This window comes from Myotis davidii, unplaced genomic scaffold (assembly GCF_000327345.1).
Source record: "Myotis davidii unplaced genomic scaffold, ASM32734v1 scaffold370, whole genome shotgun sequence".
In the NCBI taxonomy this organism is placed as follows: Eukaryota; Metazoa; Chordata; class Mammalia; order Chiroptera; family Vespertilionidae; genus Myotis; species Myotis davidii.
Window position 1 is genome coordinate 3,952,532 of NW_006288615.1, and position 11,169 is coordinate 3,963,700.

General features: G+C 46.9%; 1 protein-coding gene across 4 annotated transcripts in view; it reads left to right on the forward strand.

The window, feature by feature from the left end:
- ATG16L1 (autophagy related 16 like 1) overlaps positions 1–11,169 on the forward strand; it is a 33,069-nt gene extending 21,900 nt beyond the window's left edge. For 3 of the 4 annotated variants that reach the window (XM_006760443.2, XM_006760441.2, XM_006760442.2), the window contains 8 exons: positions 109–179; positions 869–940; positions 5,450–5,570; positions 5,829–5,934; positions 7,862–8,011; positions 8,135–8,182; positions 8,927–9,028; positions 9,711–11,169. In XM_006760443.2, coding sequence (XP_006760506.1) covers positions 109–179; positions 869–940; positions 5,450–5,570; positions 5,829–5,934; positions 7,862–8,011; positions 8,135–8,182; positions 8,927–9,028; positions 9,711–9,804 — 764 coding nt within the window. In that variant the 3' untranslated portion in view covers positions 9,805–11,169. The other variant, XM_015561879.1, reaches the window with a different exon arrangement.

The following is an 11,169-nucleotide window of genomic DNA, read 5'->3' on the forward strand; positions in this document are numbered from 1 at the left end:
GAATGCTGTTTTGACAATATAGTTGGCTTCCAGTGTTTCGGGTGCCCCATTTTAACTTACATAATGGCTTTACCTTCTTGTCTTTCCTCCATCTTTCTTTTTATTCAGACAAGTGTGAGTTCAAGGGTTCCCTCTCTGGCAGTAACGCAGGAATTACAAGCATTGAATTCGATAGTGCTGTAAGTATCTAACACCCGGGGAAATAGGTGCGTTCAGAGGTGTTTAGAAACAAGACATCTATCTGGTTTTCAAAATTTAAAAATAACTCACCTAGTTTGCTACTTATCTTGAGTAAAATCAGTATTAAAGAAAGATGCAGGTAGATTATAAATTCTGTGCTGATCGTGACTGGGTTGGGGAGGCAGGTCTGCATTAACCCAGCTGATCTCTGCAGACTTGATAAAAGTCCCAGTTTGGGCTGAGGTGTTGTGGGTGGAGAGGAGGGCATCCAGCTGGACCTGTGCCAGAGATGAGCAGATCTCCGAGGGGGCAGCTGGGAGGTGAGACAAGGGGAGAGTCAGTTCCTGTGGGCTTTCTGGCTGGAGTAGCGTGTAGAGAATTAGTATTTGCTATTACTGAAGGCAGGCAGCAGAGGGAAGTGAATGCAGGAAGCCAAGTTCCATTTTGAGCTGGAGGGTCTTCAACCTTCAGGCAAGATTGAGTGAGCTTAATAGAAAGGTCTGAACGTAACGGGGTGGGTGAGTTGACAGACACTGGTGGTAATAGTTGGTATTTGGATCAGGTATATAGTTTTAGACATCTAGACCTTCTTGGACTTGATTATTGGGGAGTTTGTATTGTGTGAACTAAATTCCTCTATTTTGGCTGAAATTTGTGTCTCACCCTCCCTCCCCCTTTATTTCAATAGGGATCTTACCTCTTAGCAGCTTCAAATGATTTTGCAAGCCGAATCTGGACCGTGGATGATTATCGGTTACGGGTAAGACCCAGTTAGGAAAATTAGTATAATCTCCTAACTTCTCATGGTTATCAAAGGCACAACAATGGCAGGCAATAGCAGGTCCATTTAATCTGCAATAGGAAACCTTCACTTTTCCATGAAAGACTCGGAACATTCCTATTCATAAGAGGAGGTACTTCATAGATAACAGTCTTAGCTTAATTTCAGCAATCTTGATGACAGCATATAAACTGACTTAGTAATTACCTCCCAGAGTATAGCTGGAAAGTAGGATATATAGACATACATATGGATGCACTGTGATTGAGAGAAAGCAACTGGTGCTAGGAGTCAGATGTGGAAGGGGCAGGGGGAGGGAGTGTAATGGGATCAGATGTGGAGGAAGCCTTTTTCTGAACCCAGACTTGCCGAGAAGTCCTGTGGATTCCAAGACAAAGACCAAAACATGAGGGTTATATTGCCTTTGTTCTAATGAAAAACACATCATTTGATTTGGAGACTAGACTGGCTTTTCTCCTTAAGCTTGAAGGAGTCTTCCCATGAGCTCGTTAAATAAGGCCTACTGAAAGCTAAGATGGAGGGCGAACTTGACATTGGTAGGCATTTTACCAAAAGACTGACAGCAGCTCTGTGTGTCAGCCCACACAGAAAACGGCATGATGTCAAGATGAACTTATTAAAGGTAGATGCAGGGAGGTGGGAGCTGCGCTGGGCGGTGTAAGGTGGTCTGTTTTGGTGACGCAAGAGTGCAGCTAGAAGAATCATTAGAAACACAGTGAATGGATCCCTTAGACTTTCCATTTTCTTGAAGGTGCTGTGAAAATGATCACAGTGGTAATTCTTGACTCTTAGTTGAAAGAAGATCCAGGGCTGCACATATAAAGTCTAAGGCTTGAAGATGACAGATTATGTTCTCTGAAAGCTGAAGAGCCTGCCTGGGTTCTTGTCTGAGTGAAGGAGTGGAAGTGGACTGCTGGCACCCACAGGCAGCGCTAGGCTCACCTCAAGCAACAGTTCACGTCTGTTCAAATATTTGAGCGAGTTTTCAGCTTAAAGCGTGAGAGTTGACGCTAAACATGGAAAGACGCTTAGCCTGTTCTCGTAGCAGTTTTTTAATTCGTTCTGTGGTCTGCCATGTTCTGTGTAACTGCCGTGTAAGACAGTTGTATGCGTCTACAATCATTAACTTACCTAAAGGAAGGTGGCTTTTCTTGAGTGGCCTCTGTATTAGACCCAGTACTGAGGGTGTTATGTGCATTACTGCTGTCATCCCCAGAGAGGCTCCGATTTGCCCGAGGTCACATAGTTAACAAACAGGTGAGAACTGGAATTGAGGCCTGTGCTCTTTCCTGTGTTGGATTGGCCTGGATTATTCTAGACTGGGAAGCAGCTGAAGTGTTTAATTGAGGGACATACAGCTTTCCTTACATTTGCGGCCCTTGGAGGGAGGACCCAGGCAGGCAGTTGAGTCAATCAGTTGTGCAGGGTGTATTTTTCGTTGGTAGAGTTCTTTATAGGTGGGCATCACCTTTGGGTCGGACATAAGAGGAAGAGGGTCTGGAGGTGAGGTAGTTCTGAAATACAGAGGTCATACTGTTGGGAAACTTTTCTCAAGTGCGCTAGTTTGCAGAGGTTTTATCAGAGAGGGTTCTGCAGGGTTCTGCAAGCTGGGCTCATGTTGGGGCCATCGTCTCCTTTGCTGGACTAACTGGCTTTGTGTCCTCAGGTCTGCTCACAGCCATGTCCTGTCCTTCAGTAAATGTGGGAAGAGATCCAGGAGGCCTTTTTCATACATCACACCCTTACCAAGGCCCAGAACTAAGTGAGCTTCCTGTTGTAGGGGCTGTGGCTCCCACTTAGACCCTCTTTACAGAGTCACAACTCTCTGAGCTGTGACTTGAGGAACTGGATTGAAGAACCCACCCTCTTCAGTTCTCTGACAGTGACGTGGAGAGGTGGCCAGAGGCAGGACTGGCTTTCAGGTGGTGGTTATTATTTCAGAAACTTCCTCATCAAGTTCTGCATTTTTCTGGCATCAGTGGTCTTCGGTTGATATTAACAGTAGCTGCCTGCATGGTGGGCAGCCCTCAGGGTCTGCCCCGGAACACGCGAGTCTGGGCAGAGCGCTAGAGAAGAATGCCAAACCTCCCTCCCATGTGGGTCTCGAGCTGCTGCAACAGCCGAACCCACTGTGGCATGTCTAGTGAGTCCTTGTTGAAAAGACTAAGGTAAAACTTAAAAGTAGTATTAAAATTAAATATTATAAGTGAATACAAAAAACTGAGTGAATGAAATAATTTTTAATCTGATCCACTTAGAATAAGCACTTTTTAAATGGTAAAAGTGAGTGCTTGTAGGAAGCTCAATTCCTTGCCGTTGAGAACATGGAGATGGAGCTAGTCAGCCTCAGGCAGATCCATCCGGGTTTCCACCAAGAGTAAGATTCGCAGAAGTCCCGACTTTAAAAAGCAAACTAACAATACATAGGAAGGGCCAACCAACAAAAACATTCCTTTTCTTTAGTCCATTAGTCCAGCGGTTCTCAACCTGTGGGTCTCGACCCCTTTGGTGGTCGAAAGACCCTTTCACAGGGGTCGCCTAAGACCATCCTACATATCAGATATTTACATTACGATTCATAACAGTAGCAACATTACAGTTATGAAGTAGCGAGAAAATAATTTTATGGTTGGGAGTCACAACATGAGGAACTATTTTACAGGGCCAGAAGGTTGAGAACCACTTCATTAGTCCAATAGTTCATTCCAGGAAATAAGTCAAGAAAAAAGCTGTGTGCTCATAGTGTTCATTGCAGCATTATTTGTTATCATGGAACTTTTAAAGCAACTTACGTGTCTGCTGGCCAAGGAAATTTCAGCTAAATTGTCACCTCACCACATACAGATTATTCAGCTATTGAAGTATTTATGAAGACTTAAGTGTGAGGGTGCAAACAGGAAAAGAGTTAGTGCTGTCCACATGTGCCTATTTCATACTGCTAAACCAGCGTGAGAAAGAGATTTGTCTTCCTCAGTTTAACTTAGAGGCCCAGGCTGTGTAGAGCCACATCAGTGTGACCCCAAGCCCATGTGTTTTCAGCTATCGCGTGAAAACCAGCTTATACTATAATGTTAAAAATAACATGAAATACACAGAAATGTGAAAGTGTGCAAGAGTGAGTGCATTCGCATAGCCCATTCATGAGCGATGTCATTCTCTCCCTATGTTGGTGAAATGTGATTACAGACTGCATATACACAGAACTAAGGACTTAATTTACATTGCATGAGGAGTACCTACCCAGATTCCTGCCTCCTCTGACTTGTACAGATGGGATGAGTTGTACTGAGTGGACTCAAGTTCCTGTACTGTGTGGAATGTCAGCTTTGGTGCTGGAACCAGCAGGATTGGTGGCAGCTTTCACACTGCGACAGCCCAGCCACCACCTGCTGGCACACTTGTAAGATCAGTCCCAGTTTCAGAGAGGTGTCGGGTGAGGGATGTGAGTGAGAAGCCGAGCAGACTTCTTAGAAAGGGAGAAGTACGCATGTCCTAAGTTTCTGTTCCTGTACTAAATGCAGTTGCTCCACTCAGTATAGCAGAAAGACGGGACTCTAAAATTTCAACACTGAAAACTTTACACGAAACTCTGAGGTCTCATCTTTGGGAGTGAGGTTGAAAGCCATCATTACCAGTGGAGTAAGTATACTAGGGTCTTTTAAAAAGGCTTGTTTTTATTAGAAAGAAAACATCAGTGAATACCTTTTAAGCCTTGGAGGTTTTGCAAATATAAAAGAGGTCAATGATGACTAGTAAAAGGGCTGACTCCCCAGGTCCCCTCCCTGCATCCTCACCATCCCCAGCCGCCTTGCTCCCATCAGGCTCCAGTAGTGCTTTGATGAGTAAAAGGGCAGCTGACACTCTGTGATGTCCCAGGTCTGTGTTCCTTGGCGAGCCCAGGGAGGACACGTGGTTGGCATCCCACAGCCAGTCTCGAAGGGATGTAATTACTGGGAGTGTGGTACCTGTGGTTCTGATCTGACTTTCAAGCTGAGACCTCTCTTTGAAAAAACCCCCAGGGCTTTTAATTGTTTATTTAATGAGGCCTGATGTTTCCTTTTGTAAATTGTGTCTATTCTGACTTTTAGAGGCACTGGCTAAACCCAAGGCTTTTAAAATGTTGTGATTTGATATAATACAGTCTTATAAAAAAGGTGCAAGAACAGTGCAGTGTTTCAAAAAAGTCCTCTGGTTGCCCTTGCTGGTTTTGAGATGGGACACGTGAACTTTGTACTGCTGATGTTTTTGTTTTTTGTTTATGTTATTGTGGTCAGAGATTTATTCTATTCCTCTAATATACCTCACCTCTGGGCAGTACCCGTAGATAGATAGGCTTTTTGGGTGTTTCCCCAGCTACTGGTCCTTCTGCCTCTGATGTTCCTGACCAACCGTTGGGTGTTGGGAGAAGCTGGCTCCCTCACGGTGTGCTGCCCGCAGGCTTATCCCGCTGTATTTTCTCTCTCCTAGCACACACTCACGGGACACAGTGGCAAAGTGCTCTCTGCCAAGTTCCTGCTGGACAATGCGCGTATTGTTTCTGGAAGTCATGACCGGACCCTCAAACTCTGGGATCTGCGCAGCAAAGTCTGTGAGGAAATTCAGTCTCTCTGTTTATATGTGGGATTAGACATTAACTGCGGAGGTGTTTGTTTCTACATCAAAGCCTGCATTTAGTGTGATACAGTTTGAATGCAAGTGAGAATGGTGCTGAGGTGGTGACAATTTTCCATGTTTGAAGCTTCATGTGAATGAGGAGTTCTGTCGGCTTGGGGTCTGAGAGAGTGAGCTTATGTGGACAGACACAGAGGAGCCTCTGCTTGATGACTGATGTTCGGCTTTCTTTCAGGCATAAAGACAGTGTTTGCGGGATCCAGCTGCAACGATATTGTCTGCACAGAGCAGTGTGTAATGAGTGGACATTTTGACAAGAAAATTCGTTTCTGGGACATCCGGTATGATACCCAAGAGCTCCCTCGGGGGGGAGGCATGTGAGAGGGTCTGTACGTGGTAGAACTGTGAATATTTGTATATGGGTTGTTTTTTTAAATCCCTGGAAATACAGAGATAAGCTCCAGTCCACATTTACTTTAACAGTTTGATATTCTTTACCATGAAGTCGACAGTTGTGGTCAACAACCATGGATTTGCACTGTGTACTTACTGGTGCATGATCAGCAGGGATGAACACCTGGGTGGGTGGGTAATTAAATGTAGTAGGTGGGACAGACACACAGGTCTGCCCTGAGTGCTGAGGCATTCAGAGCCAGCCCCTTTGTTCAGGGATGTTAGAGCATGCCTCAAGACTCACCTTGAGAGGAGAGCAGGCTTCATATTGCAGAAAAGCCCCCGAGAGACATTCTAGGCAGGTGAGACTGATACTGTGTGTTGGGACCAGATGGCCAGGGCCTTTATAGGCCATTTTGTAAAAGACTTGATCTTAGAAGCCATTGGATGTTCAGCAAAGGATTGCTTCCCAGGAGTCTAGTAGATTGTGTGGGTGGCACTTTTAGAGGGAAATCAGTAGAGTTGATGAGGATCTGAACTCCAAGCAGTGGAGGAAGAAGGTGGGCATCCACTTGAGTGAGAATTCTGGCAGGATTTGGTGAAAAGTTGAATGTGAAGGTGAGGAAGGAAAAAACTAAAGCAAGACAATAAATGACAAGTTTAGGAAGAGGGTGCAGAGAATGTGTTCAGCTAAGGACATTAGTTTGTGGTTTCTAATAGACATTTGGGAGAACAAAAGCAGAATTTTTGAAAGAGGTTGGAAGTCCTCAGGAGAGGACTTAGGAGGCATGAGAACAGATTACTCAGACAGACGTAAAGCAGTAAGAAGATAGCACTCAGGGATCCGTCTGAGGAGGAGGAACTAGAAAGGGCAAGAGAGCCAGAGTCCTGTGGATGGGCCACGGCTAAGGGAGTAACGGAATCAGGTGGCAGGAGGAGTCCAGTTGGGTGAGGCTGGTTTGATAGGAGGTGGTTGGTGATCCGATTGAGTGAAGGGAGGGCAACTGGGGCAGAAGCCCAGTTGTTAAGCAGTTGTGGACAGAATGGGGAGTGAAGAGCCATGGCTATAGATGAGGCTTTGAAAGGCCTGGGATGATGCTCCTGACTCCTAGACATCACTTCAAGTTTTACTGGTGTAGCCCCTAATTTAAGAGATGAAGACCCCGAGTTCCAACGCAGTGAAGTGTCTTGCCTCCAGCCACGTACTTACCAACACTACGATAAAACACTCCTACTTAGTTATGGTTTGTGGTAGGAAACCATCTCCTTAATGGCTTGCTAGTACACCAAAATGCTTGCAGAAGGGTCTGCACCTCCTTCACCTGCATCAGCAACAGGGTCCTGCCCAGGATTTCTGTTCACAGCCCTGGCTATGGATGGGCCCAGGTGAGAATCTAGAGAGTGAAAGAGAGAGGGCCTTGCAGAGTGTGGTGACTGCCCCAGAGTCCCAGTTTCACATCTAGCATCACCAAGAAGTTGGGGGCCCCTGATCTGAACTTAGTGTGGCAGGGAGACTGTGAGAAAGCACAGCTTTCTCCATATTTGGATAGGAGCCCTGGTTGGTACATGCTGATCAGAAGCTCCAATTGGCATGTATCGTATGGTTCCAAAAGTGGGCAGGGAAATGAATCCTTACCAGATTTAGAGTTCTAGTTCTCAAAATTATTACCGTAGAGTCTGTTGATGGAAAGATAATAAAAGCAACACTGGTTATTTTTATAAGGCTGGGAACACATCCACTGCCTGGAAGAGTTTTGCATTCTGGTTGACTTGCCTTTTCCCCTTCTCTGCTCCATGGCATGCCATCCTGATTCAGATGGGGAAGTCTGACATTTCTGTGGTACATTTTCTCAGACTTTCCATCTTCTTTGGTAGGTCAGAGACTATCATCCGAGAGATGGAGCTGTTGGGGAAGATTACTGCCCTGGACTTAAACCCAGAAAGAACTGAACTCCTAAGCTGCTCCCGTGATGACCTGCTAAAAATTATCGATCTCCGAATAAATGCTGTCAGACAGACATTTAGGTAACTAAAGCCACGCTGGTTTGGGGCTCCTGAGGGTTGCATGAAGACCAGAGGCCCCGGTTTGCTCTCAGACCCTGAGTACTCTGAGCTCTCGGGGTGACAGTGCCTTCTTGTTTGTTTCAGTGCTCCTGGGTTCAAGTGTGGCTCTGACTGGACGAGAGTCGTGTTCAGGTTAGTGGTGATGCTCCTTCTGCTCCACCTCACCCCCAAGCTTGGTTCATCGCAAAGGTTAAGCATGGGCATTTTCCCGCTGAGAAAGTGAGCCAGATTTATACAGTGTCTCAGCCGAGCATCCAGGAGTGAACCTGTAGATTCAGTGCTAGAGGTCACTATCATGTCCTTCCTCCCTCCTGTTCCTTCGTGATTGTACCAAAATGAACTGGTTGCCCACTTGATTCTTGCTGGGCACAGCAGGTTCACATCTCTCCATGCATTTAGAGAAGAGCTGTTTGAGGGCTTTTAGGGAAGTGTGGGAAAGTCTAGTGAAAAGTTCCAGCATCGCAGAGAAACTTCTCCACAGTTAATGCTTCTCTCTTTCCTCTTCCCTCTTTCCTACTTTCACTGAGCCATGTGACCAGGCAGTCTGCCAGACAAAAGAAACCCTTTGCCATTCAGGGGTTGACTTGATTTCCCTGTGTGTGCTGAGTTGGAGTCTGAGGTAGTGAGGGACTGTGGCCTCAAGAAGTAACATAGTGGCACTATTCTTCATTGGGTGGGTGAGGCCAAGATAACAGGGTGAAATAGCTTTGGTGTAACAGTCGTGAGTGTCAAGTTCTGATTTTTTGGGTATACAGGCCCAGTCCTGTGTTTGTCTCATAAATGAAGACTAAATATTGCTTCTTGCCGGGAGGTCCATGAGGATGCTGGCGGGGGCCAGGGGGGTTGACACCATTTCCTGTCTTTTGTGTTCTCCAGCCCTGATGGCAGTTATGTGGCAGCAGGCTCCGCGGAGGGCTCTCTTTATGTCTGGAGTGTGCTCTCTGGGAAAGTGGAGAAGGTCCTTTCAAAGCATCATGGGTAAGATGACCCCTTGGGAGCCCCTCTGAGGTTATGAGCAGGTCCTGTGACTTCATCCCAGGAGTCATGCTCTCTTCAGGCATGGACCTGAGTCTGCCCCACGAGGGCAGTGTGCACTCATGTGCTCTGCTGTGAGCTAGGTTAGTGGAGAAAAGCAGCCTGTCCCCCCAGTGCAGCCTGCTGCAGTGCTCTGCTGGTATGTTTATGCAGAATCTTCCGGTTTGAGCAATCAGAATAGTGGCTGTTGGAGAAAAGAGTAGAGAAACATTCTCTTGTCTTCCCCTAGGCTCCTTTTTTTCTTAGCTTTGCTCTATCCCCCCAGGCCCAACTGCTAGTTAGAACACAGTCCCAGGGTTCCTCCACAACCACCTCTCTATGTGCCTCAAAAGCAGTGACAATTTCTACTCCTCAGTCAGTCGTCCTGTCCCTCTGCTTCATTCACCCAGAGCTGTTCGCTTAGGGTAGACTTGATCGGGCCTGCTCCTTTCGTTCCCAAACTGCTTCCTAAAACACAGTGCAGGGTTCCTCCTGCATTCTTCTGCTCTTTACTAAGTGCCTGCCTGTGAGCGGGAGCAGCCAGGTGAGTAAAACAGCTGTGGAGAAAGCACAACCCCCAGGAGCGAGGGAGCCTGGTGCCGAGCTCACTAAGGCCTCACAGATGTTCTGACCTCTCCCTTTGAAGCTCGTCCATCAATGCGGTGGCATGGTCCCCCTCCGGCTCCCACATCGTCAGTGTGGACAAGGGAAGCAAAGCTGTGCTGTGGTCAGAATACTGACGGTGTCTCCTCAGGAGAGAGCAGATCCGAAGCCGGAGAAGCACTCAGGCCGCAGCTCTGTCCTGGCAGGTGGCATGTGGGGTGTAGCTTTGACCTCCAGAGAAGAGCCAGCCAGGCGACTTTCCTTTGAGCAGGACTTCTGAGGATTTGGGCTGCAGTCTCTAATGACCTGGAGGAATGACGCTGCCTCTGCAGCCACTTAGCAGAGGTGGGTCGCTGCCTCCATTCTGTGGGAAACACTACTAGCTCTGACCGTCCATACCTCAGCGGGGCAGGCAGCACAGGCAGTGCCAACAGCACCCCACATGTGTGTGTGTGGGGGGGGGGTCCTCCCGCTTATTTCTTCCTTCAGAGTCAGTTCTGGCCAACGCATGTCCTGTCGCCTTGGATCATTTTCCTGGTGAACTTGCTTTAATCATTGGATTAACAGATACCCAAACAGGATTACCCCTGTCCTCAGGTTGCCCACAGGGACTGCCCTGGTTTCCAAGGAGACATGGGACTGCCGTCCTCCCTGCTGGTTCGTATCATTATTCCGAAGCTCTTAGTGTGATCTCCTGATTACGGTTGTCATTTTCTTAGGTTTCCTAAACAATTCTTGGGAAGTAACTGTTCTTCAAAGCTCCTGATTCTACATATCTATTTATTGGTCAAAACATAAATCTCAACTTGGTTACAAAATATTTTTTTGAGAGGAAGTGCAAAAACCTTCTTTTCCAGAGAAGTGTGTGTGTGCTGCAGGAGTAGGTGTCTTCCTAGACCCATCTGTCCCTTCCAAGAAAGTGGGTGCATGCCACGGTCTTTGGGTACAGCTGCTGGGACTCGGGTGTATCTCTGGAGCCAGCAGCTCCAGGTCACTGCCACTGTGCCAAGCCCATGTGCAGTGCCCTCAGTGCTGGAGCGCAGGAAGCCCATTCCAGGAGGCGGGAAATGAATATCACCTTCCATTTCAGGAGCTGTGATTGAGGTCAGGGAAACTGGCCTGGGGCATTTTTTTTTTAAGCATTTCTTTCCCATTTTCCTTGTGTATAAAATTTTGGTTCCTTGAGTGACTGAAACACCAATATTTTTATCCCTTTCTAGTTTGCACTTTATTTGTTTCCTCCCATACTTGCTCTCTGGACAGATGTTGGTGTGAGTGCTGGAGCCTGGTGAGGGTGGGGGATGAGGAGTGCCTTTCCTCCTACAGGGCAGAACTCCCCTTCCCTCTTGCCCATCTTCATCTTCTCTTTTCTGTTCAGAGAGCTCGAGTTGAGGGGAGTTGAAATTCACAGGCCAGGGCACATCTTTTATTTATTTAACTGTGTTGCCCAACAGAACTTGATTGTAAATAAAAAAGAAATCTGTTATATACTTTTCAAACTC